Here is a 25,771-nt window from a genome sequence, read left to right on the forward strand (position 1 = left end):
CTGAAGACTAGGTTATAATAACTTAAAAATTACTGGACTTATTCATGAAACGTTTTGTATAGTAATTTAGTTTTAGACTATATTGCTGGTATAAAGTTTCATCTTGATATTATAATATGTAAAGGTGACAGTTACAGATAAACCTTTTTTTAAAATAACCCACTTACAATAATTTTATTGATCACAAGTAATAGGTAAACTGGTTAAATAGCAGCAGTGAAGTATTGAGGTGATTTGACACAGGACACAGCGCTCGAAATTTTTTAAAAATATTTTACAAACCGATAATTTTCCCAAAATATGTTTTTATAATATTATACCATGTGTTTCGTATTAAACGTTGAGAACTTAATATTTTCTTAAAAAATTATGAACCACAATACAGTTTATAAATTTTCCACAAAAAGGAGCATTACTTTCGAGGAATTCACGAACCGAATCAGTAGTGTGTTCCGTCTGCTCCGGTTCATTTCGAGTTCTGGTCTAAAGAATTTTTACTTGGTGCAGCCGAGTTAGTGTGATTTGTTTTCTAACTCAGTCTGATATGTTATCTAAATGTTGTAAAGGTTATAAATACGTTGAATAATGTTTGGTCATCGCAAATTTAATTTGATTGGAAGGTACATTTATTATGAAGGTCTATTATGGATTCGATTATTATTCAGATCCAGCGTCGAGGCGAAACGTGTTTGGATAGACGCAAAAAGGTCAGTTATTCCAAAAAACACTGAACGAATAATCTAGACTAGCTTTTTTATACACACGTAGAAGTTTAAATTGAAAAAATAAATTGAAATTCACTCGTACCTATTTAAAGTGTTCTTGTTGGTGGCTAATATTATTAAGCACGGAGTCGATTGAAATTTGATATGGATTCACTGCCGAACGGCCAATCTTGAACGACACTTTTCAAAAAATCTAAAAAACCCACTATAATATTGTGATTATGAAGGGAAAATATCCAATTATTGACATCTAAGAAATGCTAATAAAAACTTTCACATACGAATCTGAAGGGTTTTTCTCTTATTGGTAGATCAGGAGATAAAAAATGACTAGACTCTAGAGAAAAAAATCAAAGTTTGCAGACAATACGTAGATACTATTAATTATTTTGTTGTTGTTGTTGCAGAAATATTTACACACGAAGGACACCGTAAAACGAAAATGTTTGATAGCCACTGAGTAATAAAATACCAATGCCTATTGCAGCAAAAAAAGATAGCAAAACGGTAACGGTCACGACCGAAGTCAGACAGGGTTGTGTACTTGCTCCGTTTCTCTTTATTATCCTCTTGGACTTTGTACTAGGAAAGTCAATACCACTTGACCGAGGCATAGCCGTCATTTCCGTCCGCTCTTCGAAAAAGAAAATCCAGACAACCTTAATTCAATGCGCTGATGCATGGTGCTAGATTCTAGTGCTAATGCTAGTTTTTGAACAGCACCTATCTCTGCTCAGCTACTGGTCTCAAAAAAACTTTAAGATCATAATTTTGAGAAGTGCATACGGATTCAAAATCTAAGGGAAATATGGATAGCTGTGGTGATGTTCGGTGTAGGGATGTTTTGACCAAGGCAGTACATAAAAGAAGGAATGAGAATAATAAAAATTCTGTGAGAGCATTCGGTGAAGTTGAGAAATTTGATGTCTGTGGCGCTGCCAGACTCTGTATTTGTAAATATTTGTATGATTTGTAGGTACTGAATGTAGGGAATGAATTTACCTACATAAAATTTGAGATTTAAATATTTGGTGACAACTAAACTAAACTAAATCATTCTATACTAGCACCATAGTCAATTCGCAGGTGTATTGGCATGGTTTGCTTTGATGCCTGTTTCAATGCCAGCAAATAATACCACTACAACTGCAAATCAGTTTTGCCGTACCCATGGTACAACAATGGAATGATTGACACATAGCTGTGCCTAATTTGATTCAAAGATTTGAGACATTTTATAGTGAACAACAAGCTTACCCATCTCATAAGCTGATATTTTTTAACGGCACCGTGAAAAAGTTTGTAAACCAATCATATGAATATGTTTAATTACTAATTAAAGATTGTTTCCTTCCAGCCATAAATCTGGGCGGAGTGATATTCTTCACTCTGGGGGCGCTGGCGGTCCTCACGATGCTGTACCTGTACCTGGACACCCTCCGCCACGTCATGAAGAACTCCTTTCCCAGTGTCAAGACGCACACCGCATTCGTTGTTAGTGTGTATCCGGTATGTGTAAACATAATTTCGTCTTTCATGTTTTCTTGCCTGGACTCCTCTCAAGATTTCAGAACTATACTTAAATAATTCTGTGAAAAATACCAGAAGTTACCTACCTTTTTACTCTGAATGACGTTAATTAAATATTTTCATGCATTCATTCTTATATCAGCTTGTGATGGACAGTGAAAAAGGATTTCAAGTTATACACATTTATATTTTTATAAAAATCTATGTTTTTTAAAATATATATAAAAAATATTAAAACGATGAATTAGTCAAAAATCTACACCACATAAAATCTAAAACTTAATAAACTAAATTTTAATGATAATTATGACCATAAAATATAATGCAATAATAAGATTTGACCCTGCAACGAATTCACATTTTATTACATTTTTTTTTACAATTGTAAGTTTATCTTTAAGTTTAAAAAAAATAAAAAATCTTTTTAATGTTTTCGGATACATATTTATTAAATAATACAGTTGAAATTGTAAATTATCAAAAAAAAATCTCAAATTGCAAGCTTCGTATATTTCCGCTAGGTTCTCTGCTGGCATGCGTCTCCCCCTTTTGTCCACTGACATGTTCAATAGGTACCCCCGTTCAAGCAATATTTTTTTTTCCAATTAATATTATTCCCTTTTATCTTTTTCTTATTTTCATTCTGTTCGCTAATCATGTTCTTACTTTAAGCTGTCGAATTGTAACATCTATACAATTTTTATTGTGTAGATGTTTGTTTCCTAAATTTTATATTATAAAATATTTGTATGTGGCTTTAAGCTTTCACGGTTTGTTATTGTATTTGGTTTTTAGGTTGTCACCATGTGCTCTTTGAACAAAATATAATGTATTCTGACCTAGTATCTCTGGTTGCAATCATTCTCCCCTTCCTTTTCACTATAAGCAACGTTTTCTGTCAGCTAAACAGACCCCTTTTAGACTCACTTAGAGTGGTGTTAGCATTCGACCTAACATCACACTTCAATATATCCCTTGAGAATGACTACAGTATCAAACCCAAAACGTTGAGAAAGAAGGAGGTAAAACACACTGTGTAAACCCAAAAATCAAATACGATACATATTTGTATTTTATTTAATGTACCTACCTAGTTACATTTCTCATTATGTGTATGATATTGTTAATAAAATGCGAAGGAGTTATATGCCATTTATGCAATAAAAAAAAGTAATAATCCTAAATTGAGTAGAGTGAAGAGTAGAGATTGGAAAACTGGTCGATTTTGAAGACTAAGTATACTTACTACCAGTATAAAAAAATACTTACTATAGAAACTTGTTCCAAAATACTTACTAGTATTTGGAATACTATATAGAGCGTTTGGCATGCGTATGCAACAAAAGTTTCATACTCAACTGAAACTAAAACCAACTCCATATTAGTATTTGAAATACGTATCGTCTCAGGGAACTCAGACTGTGTATCGGCTTCAATAGAATCACTAAAAATATGGTGAGCTCCGCTTGTCGAAAAGTTCCATTTATTATAAAATTTTAAACACATTTTAAGTTTATGAGTTGTTTTTCTGTTAGGTTACAATATTCTTGTTAACAAAAATGAATAACAGTGATTTTTTTTAAATTTTAAACATGTTTTGAGCGGTCGTATAACAAGCCTAAGCCTGTGCGTTATGTCACCACTGCTGCGACACAAAATTTATGACCTATTATTCAAACATTCGAACGCAATAGACTAATAAATTAAAATATACCTATATTCAAGTGCTATTTCGTTCGCGCGCATTTAATGTCAATAGTGTTGAAAGTCTACCAACTAGCGAGTGCACAGAACAGCGACTCGCGATGATATCATCACAAGTTTTTTGGAATAAGTTTATTGGGCCACACATACTGAGTATGGGTAGTTTCATCCGTAACTTGAGTACACAAACTGATGATAGTATTTCCAACTCACCTCTAGTGAAGAGGTATAATTTTCAGTCAGCGCCATCATTAATTTGAATAAAAATAAGACATGGAGTTGTGTAGTATGTAGGTATTATAATAGAGATTAGACTATGAATGGGCTTACCCATACAAGATTTCTATATGATATTGACACTATATAATTCAAAATGATAACAATGTTGGTGACCAAAGGAAATGGCATTTCACACCACGTATATACAAAATTAGGTATGTAATTGCAAATATTATTTTTACCATATTGAAGCAATAGTAAATTATCAAACTATTATTTCTTATGCAATGTATTAAAATTTCCATGAATAATTATTACACTCAGGGTAGGTATAAACTCTGGAATAATAATTTTTACATATAAAAAATATCTACTTACTCCTAAGTAATTATTGTTAATTGCAATAAAACAAAAAATATGTAAAAAAAAGTTATATCCTGATAGAATGAAATACTAAGCCAGCAGAGAGAAAAAGTTAGCATTAAACCAATCACGCTTCAATGGATAGTTTAAATGTTTCACTGGTAGCTAATAATCAAGTAGGTATAGGTACATAATTATTGGATATTGCCTAAGAAACAATATTATTCTTGCATTCCACATAACATAAATATTGGTATTGTACATTTAAATTATATGAATAAAAAATGTTAACCAAATTGAGGAAAGATAATGTAAACGCCACTTCAATTAATTAATTAAAAATAGACGATAAGGGAACTGGATGATTTAATTAATCTATGTAAAAACCAGTTCAATTACAATAAAATATCTATCTACCTACCCATTACTAATATCCAGGTGTGCACAGGTATAAACTCTTGACAGATGCACCAAATCACCAGTGTTTGGAGAAAGGTGTACATTATCAAAATGTCCTGGCCTTTTACAATATTTTCTTTTTTCTTTCGACCATGTCCAATCCTAATAGGATCATATGGGCCTCCACAGAGTAGAGGTTTGTATTAACAGATTTTGTTTTTTACGAGAAATGGATGTCAGCCACTTGCTCAACCCATTAGGTCCATACCCTGACACCCACAAATTGAAAAACAATATGTGTACTTGCCAGACCCAGGATTCGAACCTGGGACCCACGCCGTTATAGTCCAACGCTTAAGCCGCGCGGCCACCGTGGGCGTGTTTACAATATAATACAATTAATTGATTTTTTGAATTATTTCAGGTTGTTGGAGTAGCGTCTTACTGTGGTGCGGTTGTCCCGCGTTCCCAATTATTGGCGGAGGCTGTGGCACAGGGAATGTTCATGTTTGCCATGTACCAACTATTCTGCCTCATTGTGGCTTACTGCGGAGGAGAAGCAGAACTCATAAGGTGCAACCAAACAAACTTATGGATATAATATTATTATTCATGTATCCATGACCGCTTTACACATCATGGAATGGAAACTTGATTATCTAGATCTTTAACCGGTTGAGGGTGAAGGCAATAGCTTCAGTGAGTTTTTTCGCTTTATGAGGTCGTGATCGACTGGCTGCACGTGATTTATCTTGTCTGACTTTAAACTCAAATTACTAGCCACTGTCGATTGATTTGCATAATCTAAAAAATTAAACATACAGTGACATCTGTTTGAATAAAAATTATGAAATACTAAGCCACAAATTATCGGTATTACGGCGATTTTAGTAAGAGCATTGCTCTACATTTAATGTGTGTCGTCAAAATCTGCAGCCTATCAGATACTGCCATAGTAATATCGTGAGTAACATCTTACCGCCCACGATGGTCGCGCGGCTTAACCGTCGGCCTATAACATCGTGGTCCCAGGTTTGAATCCTGGGTCTGGCAAGTACACATATTGTTTTAAATTTGTGTATGAGTCACAGTATGGACCTAATAGGTTGAGCAAGTGGCTGACATCCATTTTTTGTAAAAACAAAATATGTTAATACAAACCTCCATCTACTCTGTGGAATATGACTTATTAGGATCAGACATGGTCAGAAAAATAAATATATCATGAGGCATAGAAAAAGTTAATAAAATAATAATTATTAATTGGTATTCAATTTACTATAACTGTAGTTTTCACAATATTTATTATATTATGCCATTCCAGGCGAGTGAAGCCAAACTCTTTGGACACACGAGTTGCTCCTTGTTGTTGCTGGCCATGCTGCTGTTTCCTGCCATCTCTCACTGTCAACAAGTAAGCCATCTCCCAATATAAATATATGACTTCTTAATAATAATTGGTTCTTTGTCATATTTTATCGTTTCCAATTCTCAATGTAAAATAATATAATATTCAATGGTATATTTTGTTATAATTTAAAAGACATCATCGACATCTACGAAAAAGGTCAGAACTCAAGGCCTGAACAAAAACGATGCATAAGTGCGAGTGAGAAAGTATTCGACACCCTTATAATCTCTGCGACACGCGCTAGAGTAAGATAAAAGGTTTACAGATTTGTAGAAGATTTTGTTGTCGGCGTAGCCACCAAATCTTAGTTTTTTGCTTAACTAAGCGTCAATAACCTGCGAGTTAAAATTGATATTTTTTGTGTTAAACATAAAGTCAGTGGTAAATATTTTAGTAGTTTATAAATTAGTTAATTAAGTAGAAAAGATGGTCTGTGTGCTGTATTAAAATGTGGTAGCCGTACTGATAAGCAAGAAGATGGTATTACGTTTCATATGTAAGTTGATACGTGTTCGTGATAATTTATTTGTATGTATGTAATGGTTGCATTTTGACCTCTTAAAAATACTATATAACGTAAAAAAATAGTAAAATATATTTTAATTCTGAGCGTCTAGTGTGAGCACTAGCGAAATGGTCTATGGTCTCGAACATTTGTATACGAATGCGTTCGCTCGCCCACAAAAAAAAAACGCACGGCACGCAGCTTCATTTAGCAATGCAATGGGTGGCATCTAGATGTATCTATAGTCTAAGTCACAACTGCATTTTTGGCTATTTTGAGTTTTATTAAATAATTTTAAAGATAATAAAACGATTATATCAAAGAAAAGAAAATCAATCAATATTTTAGTGATAAATAACTACATAATTAGATTCCAGCATTTAAATTAACGTTGTGGTGTCTTTAAAAGTTATTAAAATTGTACTACTGAAAAATTACCATTTTGCCGTTATACCTGATTGTCAATTCTGTTTGCTTGTCGGTTATCTTGTTAGAAGAATCAAATGGAATTCTCATTATATTAATGTAAATAGGTCATATTAATTGACAATCAATTAAAAATATCTATTCTATACAATTACTGATTGGGTACACGTATTTGACATGCATTTTGATAACAAAATTAAAGAGAATCTCGAAAAACTAATAATCTGATCTCGAGCTCTCGAAAAAGTCAATATACCTCTTAGTCAATTCTCTAGAATTAAAATGTTCCTTAATCCTTTCGACGCGTGCCAATTATTTAATAGTTTATTATTAATTAATTATGGCAAAAATTGATTTTAATTAATTTCAGGCATGTTTCAATGCTCAACGCAAGAGACTTTTTCATTTGGACATGATTACATGCTCTGCGTTAGGGTTAATTATCAAAATGTCGAGAATTAATAATAGTTAAGAAATAACAACTTTATTTTAATATCATCATCTTTCTGAACCCCTGGATGCGGGTTGTTTTCCGTTGGATTCAGAGCAAGGACTTAATGGATTGTGTAAATAGCTTACAACCATGTCTGCTTCTATAACCTCAACTTCATGAAGGCTTACTTCGCTTAGTAGTGCAGATAGTAATTTACTTAATTTTTGTGCCATACCTACATTTATGTTGATATAATATTATGTACCTATTTTGATTTTCAGGAGAAATGTCAGATTATTAAGAATGCTGGTGCTTCAACTTCCAGTTGTCCAAGGATTAGTTTATATGATTCTCCTGGTTATGTGGGCTGAAGAAGATGTAAGAAATATTTTCTTTTTTCTATTCAATACCCAATTCCGGATATATAATTTTTTCAATGTCTGACCTAAGAAGACCGGTAAGCAACAGGGATTCTTGACGTAGCAGTGTTCATAATATGCTCTAACCTCATAACTAAGGAGTCACAGATTAAGAAGACAATATAAAACACACATTTGGTATATTTGACAAAAATAACAAAAAACGTGTCAGTTCTGTAGTATTCTGACAACTGGTGTTTTTGAAAAATATTTATGCTCAAGTCATGAAATTATTCGCCATCCTTTGACATTTACTGACAACATGCAGGAAAATATTTGTCAAGTACGTGCATGGGATTCCGCCATTAAGAGCAATTTTCTTACTGCACACAAAAAATTAATTTCATTTGATATAGATAAACATACAGTATGCATGACAATTTACTGTTAATTAATTAATTAATCGCATTTGTTGCTAGCTATTTAATGTTAGATTTCGTTAATGTATTACACGTGAATTCTTGCATTTTGCAGAGCCTTTACCAAGTGAACTACATGTATGTGCAGCCGTTTGTGGTGCTGTCCATTTTACTGGGTGTGTGGGGGATGGTGATGACGATCCGGATGCTACGGGATGCCCTCTCTGCACACTTCTTGCCTGCCAAGTTCCTCGTCCTGCAACTGGTGTTGTTCTTCTCCAAGTTCCAAGGCCTTAGCAGTCGACTGCTCATGTGGGTCGGGATTCTACCGTGCAACCCGCCACTAACTCCCGCCGTTTATGGAAATTGTAAGCACAAGTCTAAGTTTATCGGGCAAATAATTTTGAAGTCTCTTGTAAGAGACTATTGAGTAATAAATTATAAAAATGACTCTAGATGTTAAGCTTAAAATAGTACCTCCGTATACAGCATGTTTTTAGCAGAGATACTATTTCCACCTTGCTCGCTTACTTGACCTGTAGATTGCTTTAATAAATTTTTTTTTTGCACTCATCTTATGGTAGCACATATTTCTTTCAAGACATCAATACTGAAATGGGTTCAGATGGTTTTTGTACAATTTCATGTAGATACAATTAATTGACATGACGCATTGGAGGAAAGTTTAACTAATAGGTAAATTAGTTGTACATAATACTTTTTAACCTTGTTAAGTAAATCTTTCAATATCTCCCCCTACCGATTGATTTTTGAGATGTGTAGTGAATGGATCATAGTCATATCACTCATATCCAATGGAATGCACCCTTCGGTTTTGAGTACCTACATCAGTGGCGATGCTCCCTTGAGAGCGCTGGAGCGGTGAACACCCACCCACTCAATTAATGCGAAAAGACTTATTTTTTTTAAAATAAGTATTTCATTTATATTTGATTAATTAAAAGTGTTCTGATCTATTACCGTAGTCATTAATTCATATACAAAAACAAATTCTAATATGTGTTTTTAACCGGCTATTTTAAATATTATATGTTGATGGGAGCGATATCCGATATCGCTCGACCAAAGCGCCCAGTTCGATTTCTTTGCAATGAGAAAGAGCGTCGTCTGTCGCGTGGAATAGCAATATGTAAATATTTTTTCTGCGTGCTCCGGAGCGACAGTTTCAGTCGCTCCCGGCCCGAATGTAGCTTCATCGGTTTTAAAACAATACAGCTCGTATCACACGTACAATAATTATTGTTTGACAATTTTTATTCAATATTATTATACAAATTAATTCTTTTCAGAGTACGTATATTAAATTTCCGCACATGTTGACAACATTTCTCAAATTTAGGCGAAGTACAATTTAAAAATAAACTTCAAGTTTTTTTCAGTTTGATAACTAAATTCACAATGTTTATCAAGTATGATATCTCTCCAAACTAGCTCTGTGGGGGGTTTAATATGCGTGGTAGGGTGGAAATCTTAAAATATCACGGCTACATGCTTAAATAATGTCAATTTTGATGAGTTACTGCTTTCAAGAGCCACATTAAATCAGGTCACCTATTTTTTTATTGGAATTGAATGATAAATGGCATTGTTGATGATAATATTCTCAATAGTTTTTTTTTGATTTTTTGGTGAAGTTTTGATGAAGGCAAAGGCCTTTTTACGGCAGTCAAAAGGTGAAAAAAGTGAACTCCCAGTAAAATAACTCAACGGTCGCCACTGACCTACATATAAGTATATTTGAGATTTTCACGATTGTTTTTTATCACAATAGACCTCTGCAACGAGCCCGAAACTTTGAGTAATAAGAAGAAAAGTCTATTACAATTAATTGCATCCCCTATAACTAACATGTTAGAGAAACTGCTCAACGCTTGTTCGCAAATTCATGTAAAGAAAAAGAAAATTAACCGCTTTATTTGATGGATCCAATATTGTCACTTTCCAGTGATCTACAGTTCCCTGATGTTAGTAGAGATGGTGCTGCTGGGTTATTGGGCGCGATTCTTGTATATGAAAGAGATGCCTGGCCTCTTCGGAGATACGCCCAACGTGGAACAAGTCTGTTCGTTGCCCACCATCTATTCGTCAACCATGGAGAAGACGGATAAGATCAAAACCCCTTCTGACAGCGATAACCAAACTCCGACCAACAGGTCCAATAATAATGACAGCGGCTACGATAACCATAATTTTATCGATGTTAGATTGTAATTTTATTGTATATTATGTTGGAAAAATCTTTAATAACATCACTGTCTTTTCGTCGATGAGTCTTTCTTTCGTTCAACCACGGAGTAGAATTTAATCAGAATGACTCGTGATCGGTGGGTGACAGGCACAGATCTCTCAGCTAAAATGGTAATTTACCTTTTAATTTCAAATTTCATTCATATCTTATAACAAAGATGGAAAGCTGATTACATCAACATTCAGATAATTAGGTTTTTACTGTTATACATACTGCAGATTGCACAAGTTGATGATTAAAAGCCTGCATTACATCGATATACCTATATAGGTACAGTTCAATTTAATTAATTCAATCAACAATAATTCGAAATTTGTTGTAATTTGAATTATTTGCCTGAAAAATATTTCATCCACAATAATTATTTAATAGTTGTCTTTGCCCCAGTGAACACTGTTAACGTCAATGTCGAACACTTCGTAATTCGTAATTTTTAATTCAAAATTGAAGAGAACAAAATTTAGAATTACAAATTATGAATTATTATCGTACCTCGGGATAAACCATTGATTTTAAATGTAAGAAGATAATTATTGTATTTTTACATATCGGAGAGAAGTGATGTTGTTTAGTAACTTAATTTAAATACAATTGAAAATGTATTCATGTAAGCAATAGTAAATTCACAAACCGGAGGCTGGTATTTTTAGTTTGACCTTATAAGACTGTCGAAGAGTTGGAATAATATTTTTTTACTAAGATTTCTAGTTTTATAATTTATTTTTATCCAAATTAAAAATGTTTAGGTAAGCAATTACAAATTGACATAAGCTTTTACATTATATATATTTAGGAGCATTATTGATTCCACTTATTTTTGACTGCATTTTAAAATTAATCTAATTTAGAATAGAATTAAAAATTACAATTTAATCTTAATCTATGTATGTATCAAAAAATATATTTTATGTCACTCGTACCTTAGAAAATGTGTGTTTAAAATAATTATTAAGAATTTCTTTTTAACGAAAATGACCTAATCGATGGAACAATTTTTAAAAATGTAACATATCGGAAACTTGAAAATTGATGATGCCAAAAGGGCAATTTTTGAACAAAGCAGAATCATAAAATATGAAAACCTGCTTAACGCGAAATAGCTTCAAAAGTAAGCACAGTGCTTCGAACGGTGTCCAATAATGCAACGAAAATATCAGGCGGACATTTATGGTCACATAATAGTTTGCATTATATTTCTCACATGATAACCAATGACAGCTCAAGTTAACATGTAAACAAGAATATAACCTAAAATATATCCTTATATCTCCTAGAATATATCCTTAGACAAGCTACTAAGTCACTTTATTTACCTTATAATATGTATAGGTAAATCGTTTTACAGTGGCACCATGGGTACGGCAAATGCGGCTTGCAGTTGTAGTGGTATTGTTTGCTAGCATTGAAACAGGCATTGTCGCAAGCAATTCAATACACGCGCGAATCGCCTATGGTGCCACTGTAGAATGATTTACCTATACCTAATATTGATATTATGTACAATGGAGCATCTGTGATTTTAGTTGCGTTTGCATAAATCGAAACAGAAATAAAATTTCCCATACAAAATCGAAGCAGGCCACTTCAATAGCATAGATACTGTTTTGTTCAAAAATTGCCCTTCTGTATGCACATTTGCTCCAGAATTAATTAAAGTGAGTATCTTCAGTGTATTGTCACAAACAAACGCTGTACCTATCTATCTACATTTTATGTTACCAATAAAAAACTGTCTTATGTATTTATGCAATATCTAAACGGATTGTTATCAAGCTGGGATTGCAATAAGAATCCAATAATTTGGAGTGAAACAATGTTTATTAAAATTCACAGTACTTATCAATATTTAAATTTGTAATCTCAATATATTTAATGTGTGGTGATTAGATCTCAATGTTTATGGTATTTCTAAAATTATTATATAAGTATGTCAGTGTTTATAATGTTTTTTTATAATCCCATATACCGCCGATTTCTTTGCCTATAATATTATGTCGAATGTTCGAACTTTTAACATACTTTTTATATCCTAACTATTGTCATGATTTTATGATCTTATTCAAATTCAAACAAATAGAATAATTCGCTAATAAAGTTTATCAAAATCGATTATGCTTTATTTATTGGATATGTCGCGATGAATGAACTTTTGAATCTATAAATTTTGTGTATTTATAAAGTGAGATTTGTTATTATTATTTTGAAAGTGGCTGAGCACATATATTTTTAATAGAATGTAGCACAAATGTAACAAACCTACAATATACCATACAGAATTATTTAATTCTGTGCAAAATTATAAAGTCTTTGTATGTATTATTTATTTTATATTCCATAACCTGTTTCCTCTCCCACTAATTGAGGTATGAACATCGACTATTTGTGGAAATATAATCCAATATATTATTGTGAGTAGTTTATAGTTCACTTCTTCATTCTGGTCAAAAGATTTTATGAGATTTACCCTATTTTAGACGTATGTAGATACATTATTCGAGTAGGACAATCATGTGACATACCAATTTGGTTGTGCACATAGTGAGGTCAGCTTCAACTGAATTCAATGGTGTCAGTAGACTGTCAAATTTTGTTAGTTCGATAGTTCAATTTTAATTGTGCTAGTAATGACGTTTCATATTATATTAAAATGTGAGAAGAATAATGTTGGTAAAGAAACATATCAAGGTACACACACTGACATCTTAGTCCGACTGACAGTTGGGTGACCTGGCAGAAGTATGTCACCTGACAGATTTACAAAAAACCTGATATCAATAATTGGCCCCAACGCTCAACTGCATCGGAATGTTTGAGGGTCTTTATCAGTTGTAGAAGATATTTTCTTTTGTGGGATATGTATTATGGAATATTAAAAAAAACAGTTCTTATTACAAAAAAATTAATTAGATTCCTATATTATAAAAAATAGAATAACAGCAACCGAAACTGACAAATTCTCTTGGAAAAAAAACATTCAGACTTCATCCAAATTTCATCTCACATTCACATTTCCAAGAATGCGATTTTAAAAAGGTCAATCCAAATTTTGAAGGGTGACAACTGTAAAAGGTCAACAATGCAGTGTTACAGTGATGGACAAACAAAAGGTTGCCGGTTTCCGCCCGCTTACATATCCTCATTGTCAGAGTCGGAGTCCTCCTGCAGTGCCTGTTTGGCGTTTCTTTCCGCTTCCTGGAGAATGTCCTGCGGCACTCTTTGATGGACTCCGCCTGTCCGCTCTCCCACCCACGACAGTTCCAGCTCAAAGTTCTTGTCTTTAAGTTCATCGTGAACAAGGTAGATTCTAAAAAACAAAACAACATATTGCCAAAGTCTGACTAGAAGAGGACTAAGTTGAACTAAAATGTCAAAAATAGGAAGAAATTGAATTTAGAGTAGCCATTTCTCATTGAATCTATTGAAATTGAAGTCTATGATCACAGAATGTGTTGAATATAGATTGACATATATAATACACTACATAAATAAAATATATACTCATCAGATAATTATGTCATTGCAAAAATGAGGGCTTTTCTTTGTGCATTTACATGATTGTCGACTTATCACGATACATAAAATCATCACTGTTCTGGCAAAAAACACTAATTCGAAAAAATGACATATTGAGTTAGTACCAAAATGTTCCTTATTTCAAACTTTACCGTCTGGAAACCTTCATAACCCAATGTTTACGGGCTCTTTTCATTAATTTTTTAATTAACGTGTTAATTTGCATTTGAAAATCAATTAGCAAAAACACAATTTTGTGTGGCTCGTAAGCATTGGGTTAATAAATAAACAGTCTTTATTTTAAAGTCACCCTTTTTACGATTACTTAATAAACTCACATGATAGACCATTATTTCAAACATTTTAACAACTTCAAAGTCAAATTACTCAAAACTAGTATTCTCCAGTTAGTGTGTTCTGCCAGAACAGAGACGATATGAAGTGGCATCTATTTTTTTAGAAATAATAATATGTGCATAATTTTGAAAAATCTCAGCACATTCCTAAAAATAAGTTGGACCCGGTGAGATTCGAAAACACAAGCTGTCTGGGTGAGTGTATAAAATATCCCTAATGGAATGTCTAGCGAAGATACGTACACCGTGAATACAAATACAGCAAAAGTGAAGTGACTTACATTCTAGCGGCTTCTTTGACGAGATCTGTGATAGACATATCGGCCAATTTCAACTTTTCTATTTCCGTTTTGGCTGCTTGTTTCGCTTTTCCTACCGCACATCCGAAATACGACTGAAAAAACAAACATTCAGATAAGCTTCATTGAAATGATAAAGACGATGTAAACGAATAAAGCTAGATACCGACAACTTGGTGGCACTAGTATTGCCGGTTTATTGGGAGCTATTACTTCTCGAAAAAACCCCACACTTCATGTTATAGTTGTCGGTATCTAAACTTACTATTTCGTATTGGTGGATTGAGATCAACAGGGAAAATTTTCTAGTTAATTTTAGCAAAATTAAATAACACAGGATGAGTATTAAAAGAAAAAAAAAATTAAAACTAATACGGTTAATATGTTAACATGAACTGAATAAATCCTATTGTTGAATATTGAATAGCTCAGAGTGGGATAAAAATGTGCTATACACAACATAACAAGACGTCAGAAACTATTGTGTATGATAACTGTTTCAAATGTATCGATACCCCAGTTCAATAGGGGAACAACTCATAAAACCTTGTTCCAAGATAATGGCGTTTGAATTTTTTGCAGTAATTCTCATTTTAATTTTAAAGCCTTGATTTCGTTGAAATTGTATGTTTTTTTATATTTAATTTAGTGGAATTCATCAATGCACAATGAAATTATACATTTTAATAAGGAATTAAGCAATAAATTTGATTATATAACGGAATTACTAATTAAACTCAGAAAGGGTTATTCGATTTTATGACACATTGAAGACATTTTTGACTATTTTTTTTTGCTGAATTATAAGGAGAAGACTTTTCTACATCGAATGGCGATTCAAAACCTTTAAATATGAGTTGTTCCCCTATTGAACTGGGGTATCGGTATGTATGTGTAGTTAAATTTAGAATTTATATGAGTATGGGAGTTGTTCACGATTTGAAATAAATATTGTTTAGTAAAAAATATGCATTTGGCACTCGTTGGGCGTTGGATTTTCTTCAGGTGTCCTGCCAGGTCAATGCGCTCTTTTTCAGTGTTACAAATGAAATGAAAACTGTTTAATTAAATACTGACAAGCGGACAATTGCATGTTAGAAATTAAATTTCCAATTTGCTTAACTTCTGACCATGTCCGATCCTAATAGGATCATACACAGAGTGGAGGATTATATTAACAGATTTTGTTTAATACGAGAAATGGATATCAGCCACTTGCTCAACCTATTAGGTCCATACTCTGACTCACATACAAATTGAAAAACAATATGTGTACTTTACTTGCCAGACCCATGATTCGAACCTGGGACCCACGGCGTTATAGTCCAACGCTTATGCCGCGCGGCCCGTTGGCGTAAATTTGCTTAAGACAGTTTTAAATTCCTTCACAATTCTTACAAGCTTGAGGAGATTCTGGTTTCGCAGACCACAGAATTTTCTTGAATATAACCCCAGAAATAAGTGAGCCACTGAATAAAGTTGTACTAATCAGAAAATCTTATTGATACTCTGTTGTTTGCATTCAATTCTCTCAACTGATCTTGCTACACAGGAAACATATACAACCACATTATTAAAGGCTTCTTGAAAGCTACTTCTGTGGAAAAAGTATACATTCAGACCATATTGGCACCAATTTATATTCCTAGGATGGACATGTCAGAAGAAGATTCAATTCGATTTTACTTGCAGTTGGCTAAACATATTAGGACCGGGTAAAAAGATGTTCTCACATAAGATACTCCGCTGGGATCGATCATATACATGTTGGGTCCATCTTTCCAGTCCCAGGAACAGAGCACGGTGGAGCACCCATAGGGCCTGACAGCGCTGTAGAGTGTATACGCGTGCAGGAACATGGCCACTCGGTCATTTAAGTACCTGAGTGGAATTGGCACACCGTACTGGCCGCTGTAACTGCCTGCTTCTGACCTCGCTGTCTCCACTATTTGACGGGCGTCAGATATTAATCCTGATACAGCCTGAAATTAACATGATTATTAATGAATACTATTCGATACATTACGTCAATGAATCCCAAAGAAGGTTCCACATTACGTGTTAGGGGGTCTGGGATAACTCGCAAAATTTTTGAAAAGTGTTTCATTGGCTTTCCCATTAGTTTTGGACCATGTGATATGTTAAGATAACTTGTGAATTTCGACACTTTAGCAAGATATGTCACTGGCTACTACTTTTGTAATTTACCCTCTGTACCTTGTCCCAAGCCGCCCAAGGGATGATTTTTTGCGGCCCATCAAGAATTTCTTTTATGTTGAAGAATGAATAAGATTTTAATATTGAAAGTTGTTTGTGAAAAGAAAGGTAACCCATTACTGTCAAACAAGATCTTCTTGTCAACGTGTTAAAACTGTGAACTAATAAGCCTCTCCTGTTTTTAACCGCACTTCGACTGCAACGACTTCCAGTTATCGACGAGTTGTCCACGTGTTAAAACTGTGAACTAACAAGCCCCTCCTATTTAATTAATCGGACTTCGACTACAGTGACTTCTGGTTATTGCTTAGATCTTCTTGTCGGTAAGTACTGAGGTACGGATTTCTCAATACGTTACAAAATGTTTCAAGGGTTCCACCACACAAAAAAGGTTGGGAATTACTGGTGTAAGCAACTATCACTGTAACATGGAAGTAAGCTGGTACTCTTTAAATTCTTGTAAAATATAACAAATAATGTGACATCAACTATTTTATTCAGGATTTTAGGTGTCATATTTTGTAGCTGACTCAATAAAATATTTGTTTTTTTCGATAAAATCTAATTAATTATAATATTATTTTCTCTGCATGATGATATTAAAACTACACCAATTTGATAGAAATGATATACTTAGTATAATTGTCTTGTCTTGGTAGTTGCTTTAGTAGGCATTGTTATATTTTGATCCATTGACTGAAGTCTTAGAGTCACTCTACAGAAGAAGGTAAAACACCGCCAGTTCAGCTACCAACCGCACCATGAAACGGTAACATGGATGTTTAATGAAAGTGTATAGATGAATGTTTTACTGGCCACGGCGGGAGATTACGCTTGCCTGCGGTACCGGTTACACCATGCCATTTTCACTTGCTTGAATAAAAGTTCTAGATACTTATCGATTCTTGACACACCGACTAAGTGCTTTGCTTTGGTGGGTGACAGAATGAAATTATCATGTGCACCTCAGTCCGAGGTTATTTTATAAGTAATGTGAAAATCGATTATAAGTTTATCTGCACACGGATCTACGTTTATGTTATAAAAAAGACTATACGGTGACAGAAATAACAATTACCATGCCAACATGCTTATCGATGTCGAAAATTCTCTTATTGGCTCCGGGTTCGTACAATTTAGAGGTGACAAGCTTTTCAACGGCTAAAACAACGCCATCCTTGCCGCGGAGGCCGATTACCGTTCCGGAATTCTCCACAGCTTTCCCTGCATATTCTACTTGAAATACTCTGCCGTCGGGTGAAAACTGTGATGCTGATAAGTCATACTACAAGAAACGGAAAAATACATATTTAATTCTACATAATATTATTCATACACTTACAATTTATAGTTCATAGAAAAACTATTTTTCAAATGCATAATTGGGTATCATATTTATTAGCTGATAATACGTGATAGTCACAGATTCAGTGTTGCAGTGGAAAAAAGACTAGATTTTCTAGCAATTAAAAAAAGACAGGGATTCAAAAAAAAAATTTTAATGTTTAAAGACCAATAAAGAACAATCCGGTGTTGGTGGGCGTTTAAAGCGCCGGCTAGACGCTCATGCTTTACCACAAGCTTACCTGCGCAGACCGGTTTGTATCGGGAAGCATGTGTGTATGGACGGGAAAATTGTAGCTAGCGCAAAGCGAAAAGCGCTGTAAAAGTGTTCCGTATTTTTCCACAAACTATACCACGCAGGCAAGTCGCTGCCGTCTAGCCGGTGCATAAAATCCTGTTGCAGATACCAGAACAAGTAAATTAGCCAGACCTCGCAGAAGATTAAAATGCGTGTAAACACGAGGACATATTGGATAAAACATTTTGTCAGTGATTGTCGAACATTCCATGTATATCTCACAGTTTAAGTCACAATTTGTCTTTAAGACTAAGGTACTGTGTCAGAACAAAGGATACTTAAGGGCCACTGAAGAACATCAGGACCATAAAAATATTAATATGGACAATGGAATTCATTTGGAAACGTCCTGGTTTCTGGCTCTTTCTGCAAAATCGAATATCCAATCTGACAGTTCTGTTCTGAGTTAAAACGGTAACAATCATCTTCCATATTCTGGGCAAGTCTTGCTGTCCTAATCCTTACCACTTAGAATGGCGATTGCATTCATTCGCCTACCAGTACACTCACACTATTTCTTGACTCTGTAATGAGACCGAAACGTCAAGGAAAGAATTAGAAAATCCAAAAACCAAAGATAATACTTTAGTATGAACTGTCACTACAGGATATTCATTGTCAACCTATTTTGATTAACTGCTACCTAATAATAACACGTAAAAAAACAATTAATGGTACTGTTCGGTTATACCGGAGGCAGCGGAAAACGCATTTTGAAAATAGTCGATAAACTGGATTATTTGTTAGTTTGGGTTAGTTTAGGTTCGGTTAGGTTGGGTTAGGTTAGGTTAGGTTAGGTTAGGTTAGGTTAGGTTTGGTTAGGTTAACCTAACAAATAATCCAGTTTATCGGCTATTTTCAAAATGCGTTTTCCGCTGCCTCCGGTATAACCGAACAGTACCCAATTAATAATAGAATAACCAGTGTTCATTTGAAAATCTGTATTTAGGTCCATGGGTAACACAATAACAAAAGTACACATCCCAACCAAAACTACAAGAAAACAAAATTAATTACCATACCTATTTCAAATGATTACAAACGAGATAAAATAATGGGATTTTCGAGAATATCTGCAGAATTACATACAGCCTATCACACTAACCTCACTTCGAGACTTCAAGTCAGGATTATGGTGCAATTTTTTCTAAAAGTTATTGTGTAAAGATGATTTAGTACATATATTAAGGAATTTTCACGTCGAATTATAGTTTGCAACACATAAATATGATAAAAAATGATTACTTGCATGAATAATGACAACAAAATATCGGCTAACTGCATAACCTCAAACGATCTACAAGCCAAAATTTTAAATTTAATAACACAGAGCTATTCAAATATACAAGATAATAAATACTTACGCCGGTGCCAATGGAACTCATTTTTAATATGTATAGTAAAGTTTAGTCAGATATATTTCTTTGGATCACAGAATGAAATAGCAAAATCAAAATTTAGTGCTGACAAAAATGACACAGCCAAATAATTGTAGCAGGTCAGAGAGCGCCTCTGGTGCTTCATTTTGGAACCTATAATTTAAATTACAGATTTCTGATTGATCGACAAATATTCTCTTCCTTATTTAGATTTGGACTTTGTTACATAGATGGCAGTAAAAAATGTTGATTTAAATTTAAATAGGACGTATATATAAAATAATTAGTAATAATAGTAAGTTTATAATGATAATTATAATAAGTCCAGTCATGGTCGAGTCATTATGTACATCCAGAATTTACATTGCAGCTGTTATAGGGTTTACCAGACCTGGTTCCTGGTTTACCATTGTGGCTGAAGAGATGGCAACACCGGCGACAGGCGGACAATAGGGAGGCAGAAAACCATAGCAACCAACCAACAACGATAGTAATACATAAATACACAATCGATTGCAACCATATTGCAACGAACATAATATAAAGTAAATATATATTAATGTTATTAATATTATATATAATTGATAATAAAGACATTAGAACTGTTATTCTCAGAGTTGTTCCCTAAAATGGCCTAAGTGGTTGCTACAGACCCCTAGGGGTCCTTGTGACCGCTGAAGGTGTATGTGACAAATAAAAAATAATTTGGAGATGCGTGGACAGCATCGGGGGGGTCCGCGAAAGGTTTAACATAAAAATATTGGTGACACATTTTCATTATTATGTACTTATGGTAAAATAAATAGCAGTTTGTTGGTTGTCTAAAGTGCGTGTTTGGATAGATTTTTTGCACTCTTTGATTTAGTGTTGGAGTTCCTGGAAATTAAATACCATGATATGCGGCTCAAATGACAGCATATTGGTACTTACTGACGTATTTGCTAAATTTAACGAAATCAATTTGAAGCTATAATATTAGGTGTTCAATTAAATTTAATCAAAACTAAAAACAAATCTATAGGTATCTATAGGGTAACTTAAAAAAACTGGGGAGAGGAGAATGCTCTCAGTTTCCAAATCTTTCAAAATTGCAAAAACGAGATGATGATTTGCTAGCTTTTTGTCAAAACTTAAGTAATGGCTCTTCATTCTGACATCAGCCAAAGATTTGAAGACATTCTTCACTTGGTTATCTAAGATTGGGTGTTGGACCCTTTTGCAAGCAGACCCACAAACTCAGATGATTCCATACTAATACAGGAGTAATTTATTGAATTATCCATAGATGACGAGCTGAAACCAATGTTTGAACAAGGGTAGGTACCACAAATTCTGGTTACAAAAATAGATACTTACCAATTTTATATCCTACATTATGTGTCACACTGTACACTGCCTGTTGATTGCTTTCCCGTCTTCCTATTTAGTAGAACGCGGATTGGTTACTTGACTGAGATTTACGAAATATACTCGTATTACTCACAAACATAGAGCCGAACATAAAATAATCTCATAATATCATCCCATCGGGTTCACCCATCTCATTGAAAATAATGTTTTTGTGATTTAAAACAAGTTATAATCTCAATAAAAACTACTTTAAATATCAAACGGTTTTATTTATATTTTATTTTTACATCACCATTTACGATTCAAGACATCGAAATTAAATTTATATTTTTTCTATTATGCAGTTATGTAGAGTTATTTCACTTGGGGGTTCATGAACAGGTTTTTGCTTTAAGAAGGGGTCCATGGGCTTAATAAGCTTAGATTCCAGATGATCGGCTGGCTTTATGCAGAAATTTTCTAAAAAGAATCTAACTAAACCATCGTCCAATATTTCAGCCGTAGCCCATCACGTCGAGCAGTGACGTCAGCCCTATGGTCCATATGCAAAGTGCCGGTGCGCGCCTTTACGCAAGTTATGCGCAAAATATGTTACGATAAAAATATTCTTATTAAAAAAAATGTGGAGCCACCTACCTATTCTTTGTTTTAATTACATTATATTACTATATTTGTCTGTCAGTCTGTAACGCAATGCAACATACACACACACCCTCTGTCTGCCAAAGGTATGCACAGCAGACAATATGCTGTCTCTCTCTCACGTACGCAAGTTTGCGTCTTTATTGCACTATCGCATAAATAGATCACCACGTTGCATCGACAAGTATTTTGACAGGTAATTATTTGTCTGGTTAAAAATATTTTCCGATTTTTCCCGCCGTTGAGATAGGCTGATAACCTAAAAATCTTTCGATATTTTATTTGACGGACCGACGTGGCAGCCTTTACAATTAATTATTATTGTATCGCCGCTAGTCAACAAACGTCAGTAATCCGAATTCCGTCACTCCGACGTCAGAGAATTTGTATACCGGATCAACGGAAGATTTGAAGAACATGGTAAGACTGACAACTATATGGTTCCTGGTTTTCTTAAGTCGGATGTAGTGGAAATACGTAGTCATTCATGTAGCTACTTCCGTCATTGGAATAGAAATGATCGTCAAAATGCTGGAAACTTTTATTATTATTATTTTTTATTATACTTATGTAGTAAGTATGTACCTATATCTAAAATACCTACATATATTATGTAATGGAACAATGACATGATTAATGATAATTAACTTTATCGTTGGATGGAAAATTATGTTCTTGGATACTTTTCTTGATAAGAGAGGATGTTCTTCAGATTCTAAAAACGTCATTGCATAATAATAGTCACATACGATCAGTGTCGTCCTGTGGGGGGGGTAGGCAAATTGAGCGTCGCTTGGGGGTGGCAGTTACTCGAAGAGCGGCAAATCGAGATGAATCATTAGGTAAATATAGAAATACCTAAACTTAGTAATAACAAAAATATCTTTCCATAAAGCTCACTGGTTTTGTCGGGTTTGCGATATTTAGTTTACTTCCGTTGCCCTTCGATATCCTTGGTGACCAGAAACGACACGTGCAGATTTGCAAATAATCACAGTCTGATATTTTGTTAGTAATGTAACCATCCAACACATTTCTTAGATATTGGACTCATGAAAGAATGACAAAAATACTGTATGAAAGTGCGGCGGCATTTTGGGGCTGCCTAGGGACGTCACTGCATACGATTGGCGAGTAACATAAAGATGAAGATGAATTAATTTATATGATACCGTGATACCGTTCCACTATGACCGTAGGTATAACGTGACTGAGATGACGTAGCTGCACAACAACCATAATAAATGTCTAGCTAAGTACATCATTTCGTCACACGTTGGACTTGGGACATTGTAATTTTATTATTTCGACACGACGAAAGTAAACAAGAATTTTATGAAACTCATTTGCACATTGGCGTAGAACTCTACAAGGTGTTGACAAGATAAAAATACATTCAAACCGAAACGCGACATTACAAATTACAAGTATTATATTATTTAGTATATCAATAATAATAATAAAAGTATGTGGATGTCTGTGACTTCGAAATATTTGTCTTTTGATCAGCGTTTTAAGAATTTCCATGATATCTACACCTAGCAAACCGGAAGAATTATTATACAACTCCCAATTTATTAAACTTTCCCCACAGAAGTGTAACATATTAATATTCGAAGCAATTTGGTTGAATACAATTTTCGCAGCTTTCTCAATTGGTATCATCTATGGCTGGTTAGTTCTGCAACTTGATAGAACAAACTATAGGTGCATCCGATTTTTAAGATAATTAATCACGTACACAGAGATCAACAATTAAGGAAGAAAGTATGATGCAAGAGTTTTTATTTACATCACGTGGAAGTCGGAAAAATATACTCATCCAAAATATAAAGATCTCTTCTTCTATAGTACCGATTTAGACCGGTGCTGGATTCTCCATTGTGTAATAAGTAGGTATAGATAATTCATAAATAGATTTTTATGATATGACATGACGTGCATATTTTTATTGTAAGATTTTCCACCCTTGATGCATTCCCTAAATGTGGTTAGGGAATTACTGTCCCATAAAAAAAGAATTTATTTTACTCTAGACTAAACGGCACAGGCTTGCCAAAAATATGTAAGGAAATTAAGTAAGCATACTTTTGCCTGGAGAGAACTGGTTATTTCGATTCATTTTATTTCTACCCCGGTTGTCCAAAACCTGGCAGCACATATTCTGGAAATCCACAGCCCAGATAGTTTCTGTTAACAGATAAGAAATTTTTCTATTCTCTAAGCAAAACAAAATCACCCACTAATTACATTCTGAATTAAAGTAGAGATCATTTTTTTACCTCTTCCAGTAAAAAAAATCACCCGTGAATTTTCAAGAATTAAAGATTTGGCCTCCGAATCACATATTTTTTATACACCCTAATAATAACTTCACAAATAATTAATCATTAATAATATCTCTAGAAACGAAAATTAACTTTTCTTATTATTTCTCGAGAATACTCAATCACAAGTTTTAATTATCTCGTTGTACTCTTATTGTCGGTTTTCTGTCGTAGGAAGTTCTTTCGCTTTGTCGCTCGTCACCACCGACACTCTTCCTCTGCTTCGTCTTTTCTGAAGGCAACCCCCAAAATCACTATTCCCTCCAGATTTTCCGGTCCACGACAAGCAATATGTATACATTACAGGGGGGTATAGGACGACTCGGCGCCGGGACAACTGGGCGCCACGCAATCGAATGAAATTCGAAAATAAATAGACGTGAGTAAATTATAGGTAAGTACTTTTAAAATAAGTATATATTTAATATAAAAAATATTTGGTGACAATTTAAATATGCACACGTAAATAATGATTTAATTGTGCATTATGTTTAAGTTCCAATGATAAGAGGGTTGTTTTATTTTTTATATAAAGACTCAAGCATGATAATTCTTAAACCGCAATAAAAAACATTATGTCAAGAGCAAAATCAATTGAAACTTCTAAGTAGTAGATAGAAACTGAATGAAAATTTCTCGTCTACTTTCTGTATGAAATCGTAACGAACGTCTATTTATTTCATTCGAAAGTGCTTCGCCCAATTGTCCTGGCACCCAATTGGCCCATTCCCATCACAGACACATCATACTATCGATAGTCGTTCTATTATTGAGAGTATTTTGATGATGGGTTAGTTTGTTTTGTGATCTGTCCAAGGAATTCGAAGCAAAGAATCGATTCATTTGAAAGTTGGTGCATTGCAGATAATGTTAATAATTTGATAATAAAAGTTTATAACTATATACCTGTAAAAGTATATATTGTATGGATTTGTAGATACCTACGGCACTGGTGAAGCTAAAACCCTTTCTTATAATATATTTTTCATATATTGTTATGGCTTCTGTGCAATCATTCGCAAATAACTTGCCGATTTGACAACATCATTATTAAGTTATTAACAATACGGCATTCAAAACAGTTTAATGAGTCATTAACATTTATTATACCTACATGGTGCTATTTCTAGTTAAGTTGGCGTGATCAAAAACGGGAAAGTGTACTTATTATTTTTTTTACTTTACTCGTGTACTTATTATAAATTTAATAAAAATAATATAAATTTAATAACTCTGGTTGCAAAACCTAAATTCTAACTCTGTGCAAAAAATAAATTTAAAAAA

The 25,771-nt window shown here is 33.8% G+C and overlaps 2 protein-coding genes across 2 annotated transcripts in view; one reads left to right on the forward strand and one right to left on the reverse strand.

Annotated features, from left to right (window-relative positions):
* Positions 1–13,478, forward strand: part of LOC147070978 (organic solute transporter alpha-like protein) — a 56,165-nt gene extending 42,687 nt beyond the window's left edge. Inside the window, exons 2-7 of the mRNA XM_085948802.1 lie at positions 2,083–2,234; positions 5,365–5,513; positions 6,265–6,354; positions 7,997–8,093; positions 8,609–8,861; positions 10,460–13,478. Of these exons, the coding sequence (XP_085804928.1) occupies positions 2,083–2,234; positions 5,365–5,513; positions 6,265–6,354; positions 7,997–8,093; positions 8,609–8,861; positions 10,460–10,725 (1,007 nt within the window). The 3' untranslated portion in view covers positions 10,726–13,478. The remainder of the gene's footprint in view (positions 1–2,082; positions 2,235–5,364; positions 5,514–6,264; positions 6,355–7,996; positions 8,094–8,608; positions 8,862–10,459) is intronic.
* A 166-nt stretch (positions 13,479–13,644) lies between these two features.
* Prosalpha7 (proteasome alpha7 subunit) lies at positions 13,645–20,282 on the reverse strand. The gene is made up of 5 exons (XM_085948803.1): positions 20,154–20,282; positions 18,226–18,432; positions 16,664–16,912; positions 14,913–15,025; positions 13,645–14,066 (listed from the first exon to the last, which is right to left on the reverse strand). Exons 1-5 carry the CDS (start codon positions 20,172–20,174, stop codon positions 13,889–13,891), a joined length of 768 nt encoding a protein of 255 aa, XP_085804929.1. The 5' UTR covers positions 20,175–20,282; the 3' UTR covers positions 13,645–13,888.
* Between the last annotated feature and the right edge of the window lie 5,489 nt (positions 20,283–25,771).

The sequence above is a fragment of the Rhyacophila brunnea genome, unplaced genomic scaffold, assembly GCF_057557595.1.
Source record: "Rhyacophila brunnea isolate RB1 unplaced genomic scaffold, BYU_Rbru_1.0 scaffold_21, whole genome shotgun sequence".
Taxonomy (NCBI): domain Eukaryota; kingdom Metazoa; phylum Arthropoda; class Insecta; order Trichoptera; family Rhyacophilidae; genus Rhyacophila; species Rhyacophila brunnea.